Source organism: Adiantum capillus-veneris, chromosome 8, assembly GCF_014529385.1.
Source record: "Adiantum capillus-veneris isolate H3 chromosome 8, ASM1452938v2, whole genome shotgun sequence".
Lineage (NCBI taxonomy): Eukaryota > Viridiplantae > Streptophyta > Polypodiopsida > Polypodiales > Pteridaceae > Adiantum > Adiantum capillus-veneris.
This window is the reverse complement of record NC_140938.1, coordinates 98,708,574-98,733,478: the sequence shown is the minus strand read 5'-3', so window position 1 is coordinate 98,733,478 and position 24,905 is coordinate 98,708,574. Positions and strand designations below refer to the sequence as shown.

General features: G+C 44.1%; 1 protein-coding gene across 1 annotated transcript in view; it reads right to left on the bottom strand.

The window, feature by feature from the left end:
- Positions 1-335: 335 nt before the first annotated feature.
- The window catches only part of LOC147452625 (uncharacterized), a 39,789-nt gene continuing 15,219 nt past the window's right edge, over positions 336-24,905 (bottom strand). The window contains exons 15-16 of the mRNA XM_086518262.1: positions 1,868-2,150; positions 336-1,334 (exon numbers count right to left, since the gene is read on the bottom strand). Of these exons, the coding sequence (XP_086374388.1) occupies positions 691-1,334; positions 1,868-2,150 (927 nt within the window). The 3' untranslated portion in view covers positions 336-690. The remainder of the gene's footprint in view (positions 1,335-1,867; positions 2,151-24,905) is intronic.

Below are 24,905 nucleotides of genomic sequence, written 5' to 3'. Positions count from 1 at the left end.
TGCTATTGCATGCATTAAATCTACTATCAAGCCTACCAATAATATGCTCAATAGGTTTTTTTAAGATCTGAGTCGTCGCTTCTTGCGCCCATAACCGCACACACAACCATATATGGTTGCTGTCAATCTTACAGCTAGAGCTATTTATAAAAGCAACTTAAATAATGTGCAATGTTGGGTTAAAGGGCCTTAAGGATACATGTATTCCTTGCAAAGATGCGCTAGTATCTTAGACATGGATCATGATTCGAGCATAAATGCAAGCACCAATGTAGGCCATTAACTCTCTCTCTCTCTCTCTCTCTCTCTCTCTCTCTCTCTCTCTCTCTCCAAGATCCAACATTTCCACATGCGCATTCTCATGATCAGACATACAAATTGGTTAAAAGGGTGAGACTTCACAAATGTGCAATGAAGAGTTACAACATGTGTCTGGGTAAGCAAGCCCAGAGAAAATGGAACCCAACCACGTGCACTAATGCTTCTTTTCCCGAGGTTAGGAAACAAGGAGCTTTGTACATACCTTCCAGCATTTTGGAGGACATGAAGAGATCTCTGCTACAACTGCCCGTATTAATAACAGATTTGACACTTGGTATCAGCAAATTTGTGGTTGAGATCCGTATTTGTGGCATAATTCGCCCCCTGTACATGGCAAGGAAACAACCCAACTGCCGCAATGAACTCAACTCACATTATCATCGACAAATCTGCTAAGTCATCCATGGGCACATCAAGGCCCATAAAATCTCCTCCAGCATCAGGTAGCCCAGGATCATCGAAGTCCAGCCAGGACCCCAAATCTTGACCTTGCCCTCCCAGATCACCATTCCCAACCAGATCATCCATGCCTGGAATTTGTAAATGTGAGAGGTCAATCGTTCCTTCGCCTTCTCCTTGTGCATCGGCACCACCAAGCCCCACACCCATACTTTCCTGTTTAATTCGTGCACCAGACTTCTCCGGCAACTCTGAAGGCTTTCCAAGTAGTCCATTGACAGCTTTCAGTAAGGGAGCAGTCTTTTGCCTCGGTTTTGTCTTAGTCTTTCTTTCGCCTTTGATTGCGCCAAGACCCTGTCGACCACTACCTTTACCAGTACCATCTCTCTCGCTCCTCTTCCCCTTGGTCCCACATAGAACACTTCCAACACTTCCACTTCCTCCCACCTCTTCAAGTAGAACCTCGCGTTCATTGGGACGCGTGCACCAAATATCATCCTTGTCTCCAGTACGCTCCGAAGGGGTGCCAACAGCCGGTTGATCACTTTCACACGAGTCCTTATCCACCTTATCTGTCCCAAAAGCACGGCAAATCCATCGAGTTCCAGCTGAAGCTAAAGCCATCCACCAAAGCAAGTCAGTAATATAGCTCCTACACTTAAAACTTTATACATATAAATATATATATATATATATATATATATATATATATATATATATATATATATATATATATATATATATATATATATATATATATATATATATATATAGAGAGAGAGAGAGAGAGAGAGAGAGAGAACAAAAAACGATAGCAGGCCAGACTGGTTCACAAGACAATCGAGCATAATGTCCATACATCCGCAGGCCATGAACAAAATAAAAAACAATTACTTCTCTATGCCAGTTGCCATGGCCAGGCAGTCTATCTCTAGTATGCTTGATGAAAAAATGGAGAGGGGGGGGAGGGGGGTGGGGGGGGTTGATATCCAATCAAGAATGCTTTGGAAAAGATTACTCCCCATAACGGACAATGGGGACTATTTTCAAGACAATTCATTCAAAACTTTCATTGTAAAACTGCAAAGCGATGGTCTTGAAAAATTGCAAGACACATCTGCCAAAAGAATAAAAAAGTTACACAAACCTGCCAGCTTCAACTCTGAAGACCCCGTCAAAGTCAACCCAACAGAGTTAATGCCAACTCGCATTTCCCCTGTATTTGACAAAGTTTTCATGTCACCCTCCTTTGGCGGAACACAGAAGAGGATTTCACGAAGGCCAGCCTCATTGAAGCAACTCTCCTCCGTGTCCACATAATGCTTCCATCTTGCAAGACTCCTCTTTGCTATTGCCACAGCTGCAGCTCGTCCAGCTTTCGATGCTGCATTTTTACTTCCTGAGACCCCTAGATGACCTCCTCTGGTACCCTGGTCAGTCAGAACTGAAGTAGATAAATAGATAGCGCAAAAAAAATGCCCAAGATGCAACTAATTTTCTTTACCAGCATTTATACAAGCATTTCGTCACCTTTTCAGTATTTCATCATGCCCACATAACCTTAAGTTCTTGAACACAGTCAATTCCATTTTCTGACTAGTAACCTATGGCCTGCTATTCAGAATATCAGACCACAAGCAACACTCGAACGTTGTTGCACGAAACTTCAACCCATCACTCGGAAATTCATTTTCCCGTTCCATGCAAGTTTCTTTGGTTTGACACGTCCGAAAGATGCCTAAAAAGTTTAAGCCTTCTATGTTTAGCACATAGGGGTCTTCTTCAAAACAGGGCTGTTTCAAAAAGGGGGCCCTCTTTTCCCCTAAGATGATGGAAATATACTTTCCAGGTAAACCCATTATTGATTGATGAAACTTAACGAGCTTCTACTTGCCCTTTGACCATGTACATCATTAAATGACGACTTTGACTGTTGTAGGTATTCTTGTGTTGCTTGTATATGTTATCGACCCTGAAAAGAGTGGTGGATACTTGTGCCAAAATAAATATTTCCTTAGGCATGCTCTTTCTTAATCAGAACATTTCTTGCAACCTAATACAGAAGACTCTTAAGGCTTTCACATTCAGCTCAATCTTATCTGACTCCATTGATGCAATCTCAAACTTGGTTTGCCAAATTATCGCCTTTATTGTCTCCCTGCATTCGTTACTTCCACGATGTTTGAGTTTGTCATGTGTTTGATAAAGTGCTCAGCACACTTGTCCCCAAACCATAGAATTGATAGTTGCAACAAATGTTCAGGAATTTCTTACTCCTCTCCCTCCACCAACCCCAACCCGCCCACCCCCTCTTCCCGTCCCATCTCTACGATCTCAATTATGATAATGCAAATAATGATGGACCAAGAAGACTCCCGCATTCATGATGCGCTACACCTTGAAGAGGTGTGTTGCAGCGCAACAAGAGCAAAAGAGGCTCATAAGGCCAAGAAAAATAGATCCCATCGAAGATTTTGGAAATTTTCTGACATTTTGAGAGGTTCGGACTCTGATGACCATATGTTTTATTAAAAAAGAAAGCACTTTTTTAGAGCCAATCAATACAACTTTATCGAAGATAAGCGCAATAGAATTCAAGGAGGGCGGACAAGCAATAAAATTTGATACCTTTTCAGGCTTTCGAGATGCGCACAAGGGCCTCGCTTTTATTGAGCAGTTGACATAGCTTTTTCTGGAGGCCGCTACTCAGAGCACTCCAAGATCAAAAAGGCAGCATCTTGCACATCTAACCCTATGTGCATGTGGACAAGCTATCTCAGGTCTAGGGTTCAGGTCAGCTTAGGAAGTGTTCTGGCATGAAAGGAAATGCACACACATTGGTCTACTCTTCTGTTACAAAAAGAAGTACCGACAAAGTGACTGAAGTTCAAGAGACTTTTTATTTCCTCGTGGCTCACTCAAGAGTACGAACATGACGTGATTACTTCCTAGAATCATCTTCGGATGGCCAAGGCAGATAATCTGGATGCTTATTGCGAGAGATTTTGGGATGTTTTTCTTGCCACATCTTTTAAAAAGATCAGTTTTAAGCAACAAATCGAGCAATTTTGTTGTGGACTGCCCAAAGAGATACGAGGTTACTGCTTGTTACAGAAATCTGAGTCCATACAGCAGTTGATGGGACATGCTAGCAAGAGTTTGCTATGCATTCACATAACTTGACTTATCCAACAGATCAACCTTCGACAAGTGATGACAGAGGAAGAGGAAAGAAAGATGCACGTCCCCGATTGACAGCGGAACAGAAAGACGAATACCTGAAAATGCTTTGATTGTGGGGAACAAGGACATACGTATGCACGGTGCCCCAAAAAGGCACAAGGATGCGAACGACTCACAAACTAAAATAGAATTGGGCGAGGAGATACTCACTCCAATACAAATACACAACAAGGAAAGTGAAAGGGATACTGATGTGCTGACAATATATTGCTTATGACCTTATGAATGAACAATTTTTGATATCAGAATTTTCGAAGATGACTTTGATTTATGTATGAAATTAATGTGCTTCGAAGATCGTGATATTTGTGAACAAATAACAACTGAAATCGAGAATGAGATGATGATGAATTGGGAGCAATGACAGCTCCAAAATGAACCCGATCACGGTTCAAGATAAGAATCATGAATTTTGAATGATTGAATGATTTTGTGGTGAGCGCATCAAAAGTTCCCGAGGAATGAGATGGCTACATAGCGATAAGATGACTAGATTAAATGATTGAAACGCTTCGTTCAATATGAACTCACTGTGTGATTGATGAACTGGAATTCCCTGAAATGAATCTGATTTTGATTACTCACACATGTGATTATGTTTGAGTGCAGGACTGAAAGACGAAATGATTGACGAAATAATGCAGCATTTTGGTCTTGAGAAATCTATGGACATGATCGCAATAAGAATTAGTTAATACGACATCAGCGAGGTCCGGCATGGATCTAGATGCGATTGTTAAATACGTTAGAATCATGGTCCTAGATCTGAATGGATTTTATGTGATATGATTTGAATGTGATGTGAATGTTCAGTGACTGTCGTCTTTGTGCAAGTGCTTGATTTGTGTCGTCTAGTGCATCGGTACTTAGAGTCACTGTCTATTGAACTGGTTTATGGCTTATGTCTGATTTTGCAAGCGTAATCAAGGGCGATTACAATTCTTTCAAGAGGGGGATATGTCACAAACTGATGATATGGACAGTTGATGATGTGGCACTAATGACGTAGACAACTGTACAAAAAATCCGCAATTCGCGTTGACATGGACGTGGCATGCTGCATGGACAGCTCTGCGAAACGCGCTGACAGCTGCTTACCTGGCAGTGTACGGATTTCCACGTTTTCCGCTGGCAGCTTCTGGGCAAGAAGCTTTTGAGTTTTAAGTTTTTCATGTACTTGCTTTTGAGTCTGAAGGTCATGGGTCTATAAAGATGTACTCAGGGGTACTTTCTCTCTCAGATTTTTGCAAGAGAGCACTGAGCAGAGAGGAACCCTCGGTTTTTGTAACTTTGCTCAAGCATTAAAATAAAAATAAATACCGAAAAGGGCGCCAGATTTTGGGGCCAATACCTCTGGTCATGGAACTATGTCGAGCCGTGTTGACTCTACTTTAAAAGTGTGATAAAATTGTTAAGTATTTTAAGCGATTCTCTCGTGTGTCGTGCTAGATTTCCGACTTGGGTGTCCAAGTCTCTTACAACACCTCTAAGGCTATAACAAACTTGGACACCCCAAGTCTAGAATCTGTCATGACACGAGAGAGATTCCCTTAGAATGCTTCACAACTTTAAAATCACAGTTCAATTTGGCCGACACGGCCCGGTGTGGTTTCGTGGATATTTCTTTTTATATTAATCTTTGAGCAAAGTACAACTCCCGTAGGGTCCTCTGCTCTCAGACTTTGCATCTAAATGCTCTGAAGAGTGAGGCCCTTAGGGCTTTTTTATTCTTACAAGGGATGCCCAAAAGCATAGCCCCAAAATCAATTAAACTCAAAAGTAAAAGTTCCAAAAGCAACTAGTCCTCAAAAACTGGCAAAAAGCAGCCGACGCAAATTACGGAATCCCGTACAGCCATGCCACGTAAGCAGCCAGCGTGAAATGCGGATATCTATACAATCTGCCACGTCAACATGTCAACGCAAAACTCGAAAATCCGTACAATACTGCCACATCAACCGTCAGTGCAAAATCAAGGGATTTCCGTAGAGTCAACCACGTCATCACTTTGCAGTGTGTGTCTGGGTTCACTGCCACATCATCAACTTGTGACAAACCCCCCTCTTGAAAGAATTGTAATCGCCCTCGATTACGCCTACAAAACAGACAGAGGCCATAAACTGTCTTAGTAGACACTGACTGTTAGTACGCACGCACTAGACACGACACATCTAGCACTTGTACAAAACGATAGTCACATCACCAGACATCACTTGACAAATCACAGACAAATTCATTCCAAATCTTAGACCATGACCATCGGCAACGTATTTAGTAATCGCATCTAGATCCATTCCGGACCTCACGGATGTCAGATTAACTAATCCCATATTGCGATCATGTCTATAGAGATTTTCGACTCAAGCACTATCGTGTGCAAGTAGGCATTCGTCTCAAGCACTGTCGTGTGCGAGAAATCTTTTTCGAGGATCCCAATCCATCACTAAGTTCATACTGAACAGAGTGGTCTAGTCATTCATTCCATTGAATCAATCGTGATTCATGATTCGTTACCATGTTCATTCGGGAGATGTCAGTGCTCCAAAATCATCATCATCTCATTCTTAATCCTGTTATCTATTCACAAATAGCAAGTTCCATTAGTTTCCTTCAAAATTCATGATACTTATCGTTGTCAGATTCATTTTGGAGTTGTCATTGCTCCGAATTTGTCATCCATTATCATCGATTTCACCTGTTATCTGCACACATCTAGCAAGTTCTTCCAAACAACATTAATCTCACTTCGGAAATTCCTATTTCAAAGTTCCTCATTCACACACTTAGTTCATATTGAACACAGCGTAACCGCGAAACATTTCAGACCCGAAACGTTTCACCCCGAAACGTTTCACCCTAGGCTAAGGCTTTAGTGAAACGTCTGACCGAAACGCCAATTTTGTGTATATATAGAGTTACGTATCGACAAAATAGGTGTTCACACTGTAGTGAGTAGAGACACATGCTATGTTAACCTTGAAATAGCATATACATAATAAATAAATAACTATTCAATGGCTAAATTCTCTAAAGACAATTTTTCATTTCAGGCGTTTCACTCCCGGCGTTTCACCTTGCAGGTGAAACGTTTCGGCCGTTTCACCCGTTTCGCGTTTCAGGCCTGCTGAAACGCGTTTCGTGGTTACGTTGATTGAACACAGTGTTTCAATCATCTAGTTATCTCATCCGTCCAGAAGTCTTGATGCACTAGAATTATTCAACATGCATCATCATTCGTTCATTCAAATTCATCATTCTTATCTCAAATCGAAAGGATATCTTCATGAGCTGTCGTTGCTCTCTATTCTCACCATCTCATCCTTAATTTCACCTGCAAAACAGACAAGCAAATTGCTCACCTCCTTGCAAAAGAGTGCATGCTGCCCAATCCATACAGAAGCGAGTTCCTCACTCCTAATTCCGGTTATCTATTCACAAAGAACCAGATTGTCAACACATCAGTATCTCTTTCAGTGTCCTTTCCAGTATCGGGTTCATCTTCTAGTCAATAGTTCTGTTCCAGCTCTTCATGCGAGTGAAGCTTCCGTTTTTCTGCACTCGTTTGTCCTTTGAGCTTTCGTCTCATCCTGAGAGGGGAATCAATGGCCTCATGCCATCTCGAATAAATCTCATCAATCGGGTAATCTTCAGATGTTTCGCAAATCTCGGGTCTCTAGAGTACTTCATCAATCTTTTCACACCCATGTCAACTTGCAGAGGACACTTGTATTCTGCTCTGGCAAACTTCTCCCCCAAAAAAACGTTTGCCCAAATCTTCATTTCTTTGCCTTTCCGTTGAGAGATGTATCTCCATAGATTCTTCACAAGAACCCATATGTAATCTGGGATTCTTAATGGCTTTATGCTCTGTAAGACAGAGCGATGAAGACAGGAGCGCACCTGATGCGCGATGAAGTAAGGGTGGGAGTGGCTAATAAGTCCGAGGTTGGAGCACGGAGATTCTTCAATAACAATTTCCAACATTGTGCCCAAGTGATCTGTCTGCTCTTTAGTAGGACCGGTATGCTTTGAGAAAAGCACACGCCTCATGCTCTGATACCACTCTAACAAACTTGGACACCCCAAGTCTAGAATCTGTAGCGACACGAGAGAGATTCACTTAAAATACTTCACAACTTTAAAATCACAGTTCAATTTGGTAGACACGGCCTGGCGTAGTTCCGTGCCAAGAGAGATTGGCCCCAAAGATTTGCTCTGAGTTGTGAGAGGCCTGCTCACATATTTAAAGTTAGAAGGGATGCCAAAAGCAGAGCCCCAAAGGCTGAAAATCAAAAGCCCATAAATAAAGCAAAGGCTCTCTCTTGCTTGTAAAATAAAGCAAGTTCCAAAAAGCTGTCCAATCAAAAGCTTTTAAAATAAAGTAGAAGCTTTTTCTCTCTCATTCTTCTATGCTTTTATAAAATAAATGCAAAAGCTTCTCTCTCTCTCTCTCTCATCTCTTACGTTGAGTAAAAGCAAAAGCCAAAATCTGCCCAGCTTTCCGTAAGTCACGTTGGTGTCCATACAGCATGCCACGTGTCAGTCCGCCACGTCAGCAAATCAGGGTTAGGGTTAGGTAGAATTAGGGTTAGGGTTTCAATAGAATTAGGGTTTTTGATTTTGAGATTAGGGTTCAACAAAATTAGGGTTTTTGGTTTTAGGGTTAGGGTTTCAACAAAATTAGGGTTTCTAGCTTTAGGGTTAGGGTTTCAACAGAATTAGGGTTTATGGCAACACGTCATCACTTTGTGACATACCCCCCTCTTGAAAGCATTGTAATCGCCCTCGAATACGCCTGCAAAACAGACAGAAGCCATAAACCGTCTTAGCAGACACTGACTTTTAGTACCTACGTACTACGAACGCACATCTAGCACATGTACCAATCAACAGTCACATCTCACGACATCACACGACATCACAGGAGATCACATGACATTCAACATTCATTCGGATCTTAGACCATGATTTATCAGCAATGTAGCTACCAATCGCATCTAGATCCAATTGGGACCTCATCGATGCCTGATTGACTAACCCCTATTGCAACCATGTCTATTCGAGATCAATTAGACCAAAATGCTGTAGTCATTTCGTCTATCAGTTCCTGCACTTACAAACAAGTCAAGAACAAATCCAATTCATATTCCAGAATTCCATTTCATAAAGTCATCCAACAGAATACTGTCAGCTCTCAGTATTCCTGAAGCTCAAAGAGACATCAGTGACTCTAGTATTCAAAAATCGAGGCATCTGTTGACAAAGGAGCAGAGTAACTCCTCTCTTGTGCAAACCCACTGCACCAGATCTCCGGCCAAGCTGAATTTTGGGTTCCATTTGGAGTGGACTATGCTAAACCAAAAGTTTCAAGGTAAAGATTCACATTCCGAGGAATATCTGCTAGGTCTTCCTCCTCCATTCGCTTCGTATCCATTGCGAAGTAGGTCTTGAATTTAACCAAGTACCGTCAGTTCGCTTTACCTTCTTTCTCTCTTTCTGTGCCAATTACCCACGCAATGTGGTACCAGCTCTACGTTTTATCTGCCTTTTTTTCCACGTTCCTCAGCTGCTCTCGAACTCTCAGGCCTTTCGTCGTCCTTGTCCTTCTGTTCTTTCTGTGCCTTTTTAGGGCACTTAACGGAGATATGTCGAGTTTCCTCGCATCCAAAACACTTTCCCTCCCGGATGAAGCGAGCTCTCTTCTGAGGAGTAAGCTTGGGTCGTGCATCTTTCTTCTCTGGGTTGCTCTTTATAAGAGACTTGGACACTCCAAGTCAAGGATCAATCACGACAGCACCAAATAACCACTTCAAAACAATTTACAGATCACAATAGATTTGCACTGGCCCGGCACAGTTTCGTGCCTAGAGATATTGGCCCCAAAGACTGGCGCCCCTTTCGGTATTTCTTTATGTATTAAATCAATGTCAAAGTACAAGAGAGCAGTTAGGGTTTCACTCTCAGACTCAGCGTCCAGATGCTCTACAGAGTGAGCCCTCACCGCTTATTTATTTATTTACAAGGGATGCCCAAAAGCAGAGCCCCAAAAGCTTCCAAATCAAAAGCTAAAAATTCTCTCTCTCTCTCTCTCTCTCTCTCTCTCTCTCTCTCTCTCTCTCTCAAGGGAGTTTTCATAAAAATAAAGTAAGTAATCTCTCTCTCTCTCTCTCTCTCTCTCTCTCTCTCTCTCTCTCTCTCTCTCTCTCTCTCTCTCTCTCTCTCTCTCTCTCTCTCTCTCTCTCTCTCTCTCTCTCTCTCTCTCCTTGCCAAAGCGTAGAGAAAAAGCAGAATTGCCGTCGTTGGAGGGTTGAAAAAGCGCCGCAAAATCCGGGTACTGCCACGTCATCATGCCAGCGCATTATCCGAAAATTGGTCCTGTCACGTGACACATCCCAACCCTATGTGTCCGTGGACAAGCTACACCACAACAGGGTTCAGTCAGTCCGATCAAGTTTAGATTAGCAGTGATCTGGCACTTTTGTGAGTCTATTCGTAGACCGTGCATGCCCAGTCACTTAGCATAGATGCATATCCTCCGGTTGCACACAGCATGATCATCAAAATTCCCATCAGAATCCATTAGCATCAGTTAGGGGAATTTTCCAGTGCATTTAGCCTATTTTCCTATTTATTGAGATTTTCACTTATTATTTTGAAGTGACTTTCCTACAAAAGTAGGTAGGGCAATTTTGCTAAGTTAATATATAAGCAAACCAAAGTTCACACTTTTTGGCAGAAGAGGCAGCAGGAGCTTCCCGCTCAACAGGCAACTTCTCAGCAGTACCCCCCCAGCACACCCAACGTTTTGGAGTTCATCCTCGCCGGGCCAGATCCCCACCATTGGCGTTTTTCTCTCTTGCAGTCTTCCCCATCAACCACAGGCGTTAGCAGACCATTGCAGATCCTCACCATCGCGGGGGACCTCATCTCTGCTAGCGTTTTTCACAAGCATGACATCAGCATTTTTTGCCTCCACTAACGCCAGACACACCTCAGCCAAATCAGCGTTTTCATCAAGCAAATGGCAGCAGATCACCATGGCCGGGTAAGGAGTCATTAAGCATTTGAAAACCTGCAGATTTCAGCAAGAAACCCTCTGCTGTCCCAGCGTTTTTCAGCAAGGAAATTCCATCCAAAAACACACCCAAAGAGCAGTTTTCAGCAGCGTTTTTCATAATCCTCTCGACCCGACAAAAACAGTCATTTTTCAGCAGTTAGAACAGTAGCAGATTCCCCCATTCAATTGCAGATGATCCCCCAAGTTTAGCCCAAGAAAACGCAGCCAAAACAGTCCATTTTCAGCCCTGAAACAGTCCAAGAAATTCAGCATCTAGAAGATCTCAGATTTCAGCCCAAGTCGCCGTCGTCATCACCGTCGTCGTCATCGGCATAGTCCCATTGCATCTGTCCATTGCATACGCATTGTACACCTTTGTGCAATCAAAGAATAGACCACTCTCGCCGACGAGAGTGGGGCCTTCGGAGGAGGGTTTTACAACTTCTCGGTGTCGTATCTCTTCTCTCTCCTTCTCTCAGTCTCATTCACTTGCACGAACAACAACCACTCACTTTGTTCGTGACCACAGCAATCTACAAGACGGAAAACTCTCTCTTTCCCTAAGAACTAAAAGGAACCTTGAGCAGTAAAGATCACTAATCTTGAGAAAATACAAAATTCATTCCGCTGCACCTTACATTGGTATCGGAGCTTTGGAAGTGTTCTGCATTACTCAAGGAAAGAACCACAAGAATTTATTTTTTTTACTTGTTGCGGTCGCACGAACCCAAGATTACTTGGGCGTGGCGATTCCTCATCGTGTTTTGTTGAAGAGTGACAGGAATCCCAAGAAAGAAGGGCTTGTCCAGCCTCCCCTTGTGTCTCTTTTCACTCATTGAGAGCGGACCGTGCACTTAGCGGCCGGCCAATCGACGTGAGGTGGGAAAAAGCAACCTTGGTGTGAGCGCAAGGCCGCCAAGGTGCGCGCCCGCAGAAAGGAGTAGAACTCGGGTGAAGAGAAGATCCTTCTCCAACGCGATTTGCAAGCGAAAGAAAACCTCAAGAACCCCAAGAACCTCAAGACCCTCAAGAACCCAAGTTCCTCGCGAGCTTAAGACCCCAAGATCCTAGTGCATGGTCGTCACCCGAAGCGGCATGGATACTTCGCATTCAGGTGATGAGCATGAGAGAGGCGACGAAGGATTCTCCCCACCAAGAGATTTTTCCAACCCTCCCCCTTCGCCATCTACGCAACGAGTTGTCCTCACTCCTATGGAGATGATGGTCAAGTCGATGTTGGACATGATGGCACAACAACAAGAAACGAATCGAGTTGCCTTGGCACAACTTGCAAGCAAAGCAGATAAACAAGCAACAAAGGACCGTGCACAAGAAGCCAAGGACCGCGAGCGCGATGAACGAAACGACAAACTTGTTGCACAACAAGAAGAAAATCGACTTGCTCAGGAACGTGAGTGCATTGTGCTTGCCGCAAAACAAGAAGAACAGCGACTTGCTCTCGAACGCAAGTGCGCTGAACGAAAAGAACGCAAAGCAGAAAAGGAGGCCGAGCGTGAAGCTCAAAGGGAGCTTCGCAATCAAGAATTTATAGCCCAAATCCTAGCCTCGAAGACCGAACCACCCAAAGATCGTGGGAGTTTGTCAAGTGGCGCAAGCCACGGTGCGGATTCACACAATCCAGTCACAGAGAAGTTGACTTTCAGTAAGTATGACGGTAAGATGGATGCTACTGTTATTCATATTCTTGGTTGCATCAATTTAATGCTTATTTTGCGACAACTAAGAAAACAGGCAAATAGCAAAGTTTTGACGGCAGCTATGTACCTTGCCGGTGATGCCATAAATTCGTACCAGGCATGGCAAGAGGCACAGCTAGCCGCGCACCTAGAGGCAGCCGACGATTTCACGCCCCTCTCTTTTAGTTGGGCTGATTTCCAAGACAAGCTCAAGGCGCGGTTTATGCCACCTCAGTACCTTGCACGATTGACGGACGATTGGCGAGCTCTCAAGCAAAATGGTATGCCGGTTATGTCTTTCTCTAATCGGGGTTTGCAGCTCGGCACTCAATTACGCAAATCGGATGCGAAGCACAAGGAGGCATTTCTTTACGCATTGGACGAGTATATCAAGTATGATGTCGAGGTACTCGATCCAATCGATCTCAACAAAGCGGTAGCAATTGCTCTCGCCCACGAGATGAAGCACAACAAAGGAAAGCCTAAGGAGAACAAGACTTCCACAAGTACCTCGCAGACTTCTCAGAACCCTCAGAACGGTAAGAACGGTAAGAATGGTAAGAATGATAACTCTTCTAACCAATCTTCCAACAGTCTCTCATCAAAGAATTCTTACAATGAATCTAAGGGTAAGGCTAACACAACTGCTAAACCTAAGCTTACTCCAGATGAAAAGGTAGCACAAGGAATTGTAGGAGGATACATCACTTCGGAAGAACAAAGCGCGTATTCTAAGGAAGGTCATTGTTTTCATTGTCACATTAAGGGTCACATAAAACGAACATGTCCTAAGCTTGAATCGAATGAATCTAAAGAATCCACAGCACCCACTACATCTGTCAATGCAATGAATGATAACACGATTGTGCCCACAGTTTCTCAAGACCCTCCCATTGATGATTCTCTCATTAAATGTTATGGTCGTACGTCGGGGCACCGTTTTGTCATATTGTTTGACCCAGGTAGTATGCATGATGTGATCATCCCCTCTCTTGTTGAGAGAGCCCGCCTCGAAGTTAGTCCGAGATCTCCTATCGAGGTCTCTGGCTTTCGTCTTGGTATGGACGCTCTCATCATGAAGGAGTGCCTTGATGTGTTGTTTGCAATTCAACAGACTGCCTTCACTAGAAGATTTGTTGTTTCTCCTCTCTCAGGATGTGATATGATTTTAAGCATGAAATGGTTTCGTGAAATAAACCCTCTCGTTGATTGGGAGGCTAGCACTTTAACTCTCAATGCCAAAAGTGATTCTCCTACTGTCTTTCATGGAATGGACACTGCTCCTTCTCCATCTCTCATTGCTAATATGCAGAACAAGGTTAAAAGGATTCGGGATAAGGAGATTCTCTCAATCTCTTTTTCTCCACAACATGACACACAGGATTTGCATGATTATGAGAAGCATGATGATTTGAAGGATAATGATTTGCATGATGATTTGGATTAAAAAGACAAGCATGATGAATTGCATGAAGAAGATGTGATTGTTCACCAGGATGAGGTGTTAGTGGATGCTTTTTCTAGCGAAGCTAACCTCGTTGCAGATTCGATCAATCACGAAGGATCGATCTTGGCTCTTGAGCCTAGGTCCCAAGAACCCCTTCAGGAAGAACCGATCTTGGCTCTCGAGCCTTGGTCCAAAGAACCATCACAAGAAGTATCGCATGATTGATACGCACGCATTGTTCGAGTGTTTCATTCGTGAAGGTTTCCTGTATTTTAGTCAGCATCGTTATGTGATCCCTTTTCCTAGGCATGACATATTGTATGTTGAGCACCTTTCTCTCATGGATGAGCACGAATGTATGCGGATTTTTCGTGAAAAGCTGAAAAGTTTGTATGAAAGGAAGTCGCATTCCATGTTTCTTCCTTGGCATGACACAGTTTCCGAAAGAGCACATGATAGTTTGAGCACCAAGCATGGGCATTTCCATTGTGATTTGCCACAGTTGATTGATTTTGATCAAACAGAAAAGATTCGATCGCATTGTTTGCATGTGTTTGATGAACGGGTTGTCACTCCGTCTCTATGTTCATCTACATTGCATACACAATCTTTAGAGAAGACAAAATTTGTTTCCTTCACTTTACATGGAATGGGTATGTTCATGGTTTTGTGTTGGAGATGGTTTCAGGAATTTTCAGCCATGGAGATTCTTGAAGACGAAAGAAGCAGGACTCTCGACGAAGTTGAAGCATCAAAGGAGCCACAGAAGATTTTGAGTCGCTTTCGGCGCGGCCCAAAGAAGCAAGTGTTGCAGACCTTTATGAAGTTCAAGTACCGCACGACCCAAACATCAGAGTGGGCCGGTGAAGAGTCCCTTCCAGGATTCCGGATGCTGTTGGCGATCTCCCTCGACGCCATACAGTTCGGTATCAGTACCTCACTTTGAAAAGGAAGGGATGTCACGTGACACATCCCAACCCTATGTGTCCGTGGACAAGCTACACCACAGCAGGGTTCAGTCAGTCCGATCCAGTTTAGATTAGTAGTGATCTGGCACTTTTGTGAGTTTATTCGTAGACCGTGCATGCCCAGTCACTTAGCATAGATGCATATCCTCCGGTTGCACACAGCATGATCATCAAAATTCCCATCAGAATCCATTAGCATCAGTTAGGGGAATTTTCCAGTGCATTTAGCCTATTTTTCTATTTATTGAGATTTTCACTTATTATTTTGAAGTGACTTTCCTACAAAAGTAGGTAGGGCAATTTTGCTAAGTTAATATATAAGCAAACCAAAGTTCACACTTTCTGGCAGAAGAGGCAGGAGGAGCTTCCCGCTCAACAAGAAACTTCTAAGCAGTACCCCCCCCCCCCCCCAGCACACCCAACGTTTTGGAGTTCATCCTCGCCGGGCCAGATCCCCACCATTGGCGTTTTTCTCTCTTGCAGTCTTCGCCATCAACCACAGGCGTTAGCAGACCATTGCAGATCCTCACCATCGCAGGGGACCTCATCTTTGCTAGCGTTTTTCACAAGCATGACATCAGCGTTTTTGGCCTCCACTAACGCCAGACACACCTCAGCCAAATCAGCGAATTCATCAAGCAAATGGCAGCAGATTACCATGGCCAGGTAAGGAGTCATTAAGCATTAGAAAACCTGCAGATTTCAGCAAGAAACCCTCTGCTGTCCCAGCCTTTTTCAGCAAGGAAATTCCATCCAAAAACGCAGCCAAATAGCAGTTTTCAGCAGCGTTTTTCATAATCCTCTCGACCAGACAAAAACAGTCATTTTTCAGCAGTTAGAACAGTAGCAGATTCCCCCATTCAGTTGCAGATGATCCCCCAAGTTTAGCCCAAGAAAACGCAGACAAAACAGTCCATTTTCAGCCTTGAAACAGTCCAAGAAATTCAGCATCTAGAAGATCTCAGATTTCAGCCCAAGTCGCCGTCGTCATCAGCATAGTCCCATTGCATCTGTCCATTGCATCTGTCCATTGCATACGCATTGTACACCTTTGTGCAATCAAAGAATAGACCACTCTCGCCGACGAGAGTGGGGCCTTTGGAGGAGGGTTTTACAACCTCTCGGTGTCGTATCTCTTCTCTCTCCTTCTCTCAGTCTCATTCACTTGCACGCACAACATCCACTCACTTTGTTCATGACCACAGCACTCTACAAGACGGAAAACTCTCTCTTTCCCTAAGAACTAAAAGGAACCTTGAGCAGTAAAGATCACTAATCTTGAGACAATACAACATTCATTCCACTGCACCTTACAGGTCCTGCTGCCTAGGGTTAGGGTTAGGGTTTAGGACAGGTTTTAGGGTTAGGGTTAGGTTTAGGTTTCTGGCAGATTTTAGGGTTAGGGTTTGCAGAATTAGGATTTTCAGCAGGAGTCAAAAGGCTAGGGTTTCCCGCATGCTCTCGAGCAGACACGTCATCACTTTGTGACATACCCCCCTCGATTACGCCTGCAAAACAGACAGAAGCCATAAATTGTCTTAGCAGACACTGACTGTTAGTACCTACGTACTAGGAACACACATCTAGCACATGTACCAATCGACAGTCACATCACAGGACATCACTAGACATCAGAGGACATCACATGACATTCAACATTCATTCGGATCTTAGAACATGATTTATCGGCAATGTAGCTAGCAATCGCATCTAGATCCAACCGAGACCTTATCGATGTCCGATTGACTAACCCCTATTGCAAACATGTCTATTCGAGATCAATCAGACCAAAATGTTGCAGTCATTTCGTCTATCAGTTCCTGCACTTAAAAGAAGTGAGGAATAAATCAGTATCATAATCAGGAATTCCATTTCATAAAGTCATACAGCAGAATACTGTCAGCTTTCAGTATCCCTGAAGCTCAAAGAGACATCAGTGACTCTAGTATCTAAATCAAGGCATCTGTTGACAAAGGAGCGGAGTGACTCCCCTCTTGTGCATCCCACTGCACCAGATCTCCGGCCAAGCTGAGTTCTGGGTTCCATTTGGAGTAGACTATGCTAAACCAAAAGCATCGAGGTAAAGTTTCACAATCTGAGGAGTATCTGCTAGATCCTCCTCCTCCATCCACTTTGCATCCAATGCAGGATAGTTCTTGAACTTAACCAAGAACCCCTTCGGACTTTACCTTTGTTCTTCGTATCCTTATGTGCCAAAATCTGTCCAAGAACAAGGATCTCTTCCACTTCGGGTTGCTCATCAGGCTCCCCATCATCAGGCACATCACCTTTAAAAGCTTTCAAGAGACTCACATGGAATGCATTGTGAATCCTCCAAGTATCTGGCAGTTTCAGTCGGAAGGAGACATCATTTATCTTTTCAGTGATCTGGAGGTCCGTAGTATCGCATACTAAGCTTTGGAAAAGCCTCTCCTTTCCCTTTTTCTTTCTCAGGCGTGCCTTCTCAAAACGTAAGAGCACCCAATCATCCTCCTTCAATTTCAAGTCGCGACGATGGCGATCCGCTGCCTTTTTCTATCACTCTTGAGACTTCTGCAAAGTCTCGCGAACCTTGGCAAAAGCCGTATCTAAGTCTCACGTATATTCATCCGCTTCAAAAATCTTATCTTTCGTGCTTAGGAAGGGTGGAACCTTCGCAGCACCTTCAACAATCTAAAATGGCATCTTCCCCGTCGAAGAGTGTATCGTGTTATTGTAGGCAAATTCCACCAAAGGTAGGTACTTTTCCCATTGAGTCTTCTGATCTGAGATATAAGACTTCAATAAATCTAGAACCACTGAATTTGCAATCTCAGATTGCCCATCAGTCTGCGGGTGGAACGATGACGAGAACTGCAACCGCGTGCCAATGTTCTCCCAAATTGCCTTCCAAAACAAACTCGTAAATCTGGGGTCTCTGTCGGAGACAATCGTCTCAGGCATGCCATGTAATCTGAAGATCTGGGCCACAAACAGTCTCGCTAAGTGATCCGGCTTGACTGTTTTCTTCACTGGAAAGAAATGAGCCTGTTTGCTAAATCTGTCAATAACAGTCCAGATACCATCGTGATCACTCTGTGTTCTCGGGAGATCAAAAATAAAATCCATTGCAATACTTTCCCAGGGACGGGTGGGTATGGGTAAAGGCTGTAACAATCCCTGTGCCTTATGCCTGTCAAACTTGACCTTCTGGCATACTAAGCAACTGCGCACAAACTCTTCTACATCCTTTTTGAGTCTTTGCCAAAAGAAGTATCTCTCTACCTCTTTCATGGTGGTAGCAATGCCGCGGTGACCCGTAAAAGGTGGACAGTGGCATTCAGTCATAACCTTTTCCCTCAACGGCTGTGTAACGCACAACATGGTTTTTCTCATCAAGTAGCCTTCCCGAATGGAGTATCCTGCTACTGTCTCCCCATCCCGTATCCGTGTGAAAACGTCTGCAAAATCTGTATCTGTGGCATACTGGTCAACCATATTCTGGAAGCTCCTATGATGTATCGCGGAAATAGCTAGAACCAACGGCTTCCAAGACAAAGCATCTGCCACCACATTCTTCTATCCCTGCACATGGACAATCTAGAAGTGAAACTGTGACAAGATGTTCGCCCACCGCATCTGCTTTTCCGAAAGCTGCTTCTGTGACAAGAAGTGGCGCAAACTCTGATGGTCTGTAAAGACAGTAAAAACCGCTCCGAGTAGGTAATGCCACCACTGAGTAACAGCATGGATAACCGCCAAAAGCTCTTTCTCATAAATCTGTGCTATCATCTCCGGCTTAAGAATAATCAGCTCTCGTAAGCAATGACATGGCCTTCTTGCATTAAGACCGCACCCAGGCTACGACCACAAGCATCACAATATACTTCAAATGACTTCTGCAAGTCCGGCACAGTCAAAACTGGTCCTGTAGTCAATTTCTCTTTCAATGTCTGAAAGGCAGTCACCTCTGTGGATCCCCACAAGAAAGGAACTCCTTTCTGTGTCAAGATATGCAAAGGGGAAGCAACCTCTGCAAACTTTCGAATGAACCACCTGTAGTACGATCACAGTTGTCACAAACGGGAGCGCATAACAATATAAAATATACTCAGATAAATAGAATATATCTCTTATTATTGAAGCCAAAGGATATAGAGAAAAAAATATATATAGAGAGAGAGAGAGAAGATCGACACAATACTGGGGACCAGAAGATGGGTTGGTCCCCCCCCTTAAAGAGAATTCTTTATTAGGGAGAATCTTTTTTACAAGCACAAGAACCGGAGAAAACCCCTCCGTTCTGTAATCTTAGACCCGAAGGTCGTACTTTCCCGTAAAGGGCTTGGGCACAAGGCCGTTCCTTCCCGTAAGGGACTTAGGCGTGAAGCCGTACTTTCCCGTAAGGGAATTAGGCGTGAAGCCGTACTTCCCGTGAAGGGCCTTCCCGTAAGACGAGAGATTCCTGCAAAACAAACCACACAAACACGCGACAACAATTCGTATGGCGAATCCACAATAGATACCTGTCGCTCTTGCGCGGGAAAAGCGACTTCCGTGCTTCGTAGTCTCGCGATCTCTTGCAGCAGAGTCTTCTCTTGCTGATGTTGGTACCCTCTTTGACTGAGGGCATGTGGTGCTTTTATAGCTCCCTGGCCACGGCACGAATAGCTGCTCGCGTAGAGATCGCGGCCGTTTTTTTTTTCGCTGTTCTACCCGAAATAGGGAGAGAGAATTCGCTGGCTGGTTTTGTTGCTTTATCTTCTAAGTGGCTGCCCACCTATTAAGTGGGCGGCCGGCATATTTTAAAATTGGTCTGAACCTACCCAAAAACTCAATAAAACCTTATAAGTTAAAACCAATGCATTTAACAACACTTCCCAGGCGTCCCTGGATGCAACCACATGCACGAATGCAATGCAAACATAGATTCCTCGCGGGAAAGCGTCTGTCTTCCCGCGATTGTTCCTGCTTTTCGTAAAAAGCTTCATTGAACCCATCTTTATTCTTGTGCTTGCGTTCTTACGCGTATTTTCTTACTCAGTTCGGATTTCCTCCTTAGCCTACGGAATGCCCCCTTACTGATGCACCCGTCACCCATCATGTGACGCATCAGGGGCACTCGTAACCCGGCCCTTTCCACCAAACTTACGGAAACTCCTTCGCGATGTTTACCGTCACCCATCAAATGACACATCAGAGTTGTCCGTTCCTGATGGCAGTTCCTGTAGCTACAATCTTTTAACAGTTCTTAGTGCACATAATAAAATATCATAAAAAGAAAAGATTAATCATAAGAAAATAGTCCAATTAGCAACAACAATCCCAAGAAGCTTCTAACTTCATGGACATTCTTCAAATGGGGCCAATCACGTATAGTCTCTATCTTGGTCGGATCCATTTGCACTCTTGCTAGACAATGTGTCCAAAAAAGTGTATTTCTGGTAGGAAAAATTCACTTTTCTTTGCATTAATCACTAACTTGTGATCTCGTAATGCCTAAAAGATTTGAAGCAAATGATCTCTGTGTTCTGCCTCATTCTTGGAGAAAACAATGATGTCGTCAAAGAAAGTGCCAATATATAGCATGTACTCTCGAAAAATCCTATCCATCATCCGGTTAAATGTCGCAGGAGCATTGGTTAAGCCAAAAGGCATCACCAAAAACTGAAATAACCCAAAAGTCATACGAAAAGCTGTCTCGTAGACGTCTCCCAGCGCGATCCTGATCTGATGATATCCACTCTTCAGGTCAATCCTGCTAAAGCACGAGGATCCCTGTAACTTGTCAAGTATATCATCGATCCTAGGAATCGGAAATCTGTTCTTGATGGTGATTTTGTTGAGAGCTCTATAATCGATGCACATTCTCCAAGATCCGTCTTTCTTCAAAACCAACAACACTGAGAGCAATACGGTGAAGTACTAGGCTAGACAAGACCCTTTTCCAAGAGGTCTTTCACTTGGTTCAGAATCTCTTCATTCTGTGCTCAGCTCACACGGTAAGGTGGCCGATTCGGTGGTGTGCTTACAGGTATCAGATCAATGGTATGATCTTTAGGACGAGCAGGTGGTAACTCGCCTAGTAGGCCTTCTGAGAAGCAATTGGCGTGAGAGTGGAGAAAATCTTGGCGTTCTTTATCAAGTTTAGACATATTTGTCTTATCATTATTGCTCAATTCTTTCATAAAGATCGAGTAAACAAACAGACTAGATTTCATTAATTTTGAAATGGCCGAAGCCGATATAATAGGGACAGACTCGCCTTTCAGTTTAATATCGAGTACAATGGTTCTGCCTTTCTCTGTAGTCAAAGTCGCTTTCCTCGCCCGATAATCGACCACGGCGTTGTTCTTGTGGTACCAGGGAATCCCTAAGAGAACATCACAACCCTCCAAAGGCATTATGAAGAAGTCCTCGTGCCCCAAATACCCCTGACAATGCAACCAAAGTTTGCTAATGACAGGTGTAATGGCTACGTCCCTGCCGGGTGCCGCTAGAACTGCCTCCGCAAGTGGTCCCATCCGATCGGGAGTGATCTCGAGCAGCGCCGCCAATTCCAGTGAAATGAAGTTGGCCTTGGCTCCTCCATCAAAGAAGATCAGGGCCTCTTGATCTTTCACTTTGCCCCAAGCTCGGCAAAGTTTTGTACTCTCGTCCATGGTGTTGGGATCGGTACCCACACAACCTAGAACCAATCCTGTTTTCATCTTGCCTTTTCGTCCACGTTCCTTAGCTGCTCTCGAACTCTCAGGCCTGTCATCGTCCTTATCATTCTGTTCTTTCTGTGCCTTTGTAGGGCACTTCGTGGAGATATGTCCATGTTCCCCGCATCCAAAGCACTTCCCCTCCTTGATGAAGCGAGCTCGCTCCTGAGGAGTAAGCTTGGGTCGTACATCCTGCTTCTCTGGGTTGCTCTTTTTCTTTCTACTTTTATTCCCAGAAGTCTGTTCGGCTCGTTGTGTCATGGCCTCATATGTGGGGTAGGTCAGACTGCCAGAGTGAATGACAAAACCCCGTTTCGCGTGACTCATCGACTCCTGAATAGAAGCTTACTTTTGTTCCAAGCAGTGATCTCGAATCTTTGTAGGAAGACCCAAGGTAAACAGCTCAATCTGTTCTCTGAACGAGATCTTCTTGAATGAAGAGGCGGGTAGAAAAGAGCTCCAGAATCTCTCGCAATAAGCGTCCACTGTATCTTTCTTGGTCATCGGAAGATGGTTCCAAGCAGCTTGTATATTGCGTTTATACTCTCGAGTAAGCCAAGAAGAAATAAAAAGCTTCTTGAATTTCAGCCATTTAACTGGCGCAGTCTTGTTAAAAAGAAGCGTGGACCACTAAGTTCGAGCATTCCCCTTAAAGTAAGAGGCAGCTTCCCGAATCTTAGAGTGCTCTGAGTAGCATCTTCCCGCGAAAGCGATGTCCAATTGCTGTCACAAAACGGGAGCGTACACAAGCACTTAGAAATCTGAAAAATAAAATACTTTGCAAATGTGAGAGAAGGGAGAAGATCGACACAGTATTGGGGACCAGAAGATGGGCTGGTCCCCCCCCCCCCCCCCCCCCCGTCAAGAGTATTCTTTATTTAGGGAGAATTCGTATACAAGCACTAGAACCCGAGGAAACCCCTCCGTTCTGTAATCTTAGACCCGAAGGTCGTGCTTCCCCGTAATGGGCTTGGGCACAAGGCCGTTCCTTCCCGTAAGGGACTTAGGCGTGAAGCCGTACTTCCCGTGAGGGGCTTTCCCGTAAGACGGGAGATTCCTGCAAAACAAACCACACAAAGCAACAATTCTCAATGCGTATCAACACCTTATACCTGTCGCTCCTTGCTCGGAAAAGCGACCTCCGTACTCAGTCGTCACACGAACACTTGCAATTTCCGTCGCCAACCCCTGCTCCAGAATCCAAGCGCTAGCTTCTTCTGCTGCTTCCGGCGTCTTAAAACTGGAACGCTTGCTACTACTTTATAGGGCCTGGCACCTGGCGGGAATAGAACCGAAAAGCAAGACCCTGGCGCCCCCTAGAGAGAGGAGAGAGAGAGAGATTGCTGATTCAGCCCCCTGCGTAGCTTTTTAGCGCTGGCTTTTTTTTAAAGAAAAGCCTTACTTTATTTTATTAATAAAAGGACTGGTCACTTAAAAGTGACCGGCCACTTTATAAAATAAAGTGTGAACCTGTTCAAACTTTAAAAACTCACTCAGTTAGTGAAAACAATGCTACACGAACACATTCCAGGCGTCCCCGGGTGCAAAACACGGCACAGATGCAATGCAGACACAGACTCCTCGCGAGAAAGCATCTGCCCTCCCGCGAATGTTCCTGCTTTTCGTAAAAAGCTTCATTGAACCCATCTTTATTCTTGTGCTTGCGTTCTTACGCGTATTTTCTTACTCAGTTCGGATTTCCTCCTTAGCCTACGGAATGCCCCCTTTCTGATGCACCCGTCACCCATCATGTGACGCATCAGGGGCACTCGTAACCCGGCCCTTTCCACCGAACTTACGGAAACTCCTTCGCGATGTTTACCGTCACCCATCAAATGACACATCAGAGTTGTCCATTCTTGATGGCAGTTCCTGTAGCTACAATCTTTTAACAATTCTTAGTGCACACAATAAAATATCCTAAAAAAGAGATTAATCATTAAAAATAAGAAAATAGTCCAATTAGCAACATCCCTCTGGCTTTTAAACAGTTGACCTCAACTGTAGTGCTTGGACATATACCTCCAGTATCTCGGGATAAGCTACTAATTCCTCCCGCGTCATCCACTGAGCATCTAGATTCGAATAGTTCTTAAACTTAACCAAATACTTCCGTGTTATTTTTCCGGACTTGAGGGGCCGCTCCTGATGACTTACTATCTGCTCCGGTTGGAGTATTTCTTCTGTTTCCTCAACCTCAGGAGGTTCCTCAGCACTAGACTGACTCGGAGGCGGTCCCACATACGGCCGGAGTAAACTGATATGAAAAGCATTATGGATCCTCCAATTAGGCGGTAGCTCTAATCGGAATGTGACATCATTCACTTGCTTAGTGATCTTAAACGGCCCATAATAACGGGTAGAAAGTTTTACCACCTTCCCCTTATGAGACGCTTGTTTCTTAAGTCTTGCCTTCTCAAACTTGAGTAAGACTAACTGTCCAACTGTTAAGTCTAGATTCCTCATGTGCTTGTCTGCAGCTTTCTTATGCTTTTCCTGAGAGCGTAAAATAGCTCTCCTAACTTGCCCGTAGGCTGTGTCCAAATCCCGGACAAATTCATCAGCAAATCTACTGCAAAGATCTTATCCTTAGTTAAAAGGATCGATGGAAGCAAAGGCTTACCATAGAGAATCTCAAAAGGTGCTTTCCCCGTCGATGAGTGTATGGTATTGTTATACGCATACTCGACAAGAGGCAAATATTTCTCCCAGTCAGATTGCCGGTTTGACACATAAGCTTTTAACATATCCAATACTATGGAATTGGCTATCTCACTTTGCCCGTCCGTTTGAGAATGGTAGGCACATGAAAAATTCAGCTTCGTACCAAGATTATCCATCAAGGCACGCCAAAAATTTCCTGTCATGCGAGGATCTCGGTCACTCACAATAGACTTAGGCATTCCATGATGCTTAAAGATCTGTGCCAGGAAGACCCTAGCCATCAGATCTGCTTTGATCGTTTTCTTGACTGGTATAAAATGTGCTTGCTTGCTAAACCTGTCCACAATGGTCCAGATCGCGTCATTTCCAGTCTGAGTTCAAGGGAGGTCCGTGATGAAGTCCATGGCAATACTTTCCCAAGGT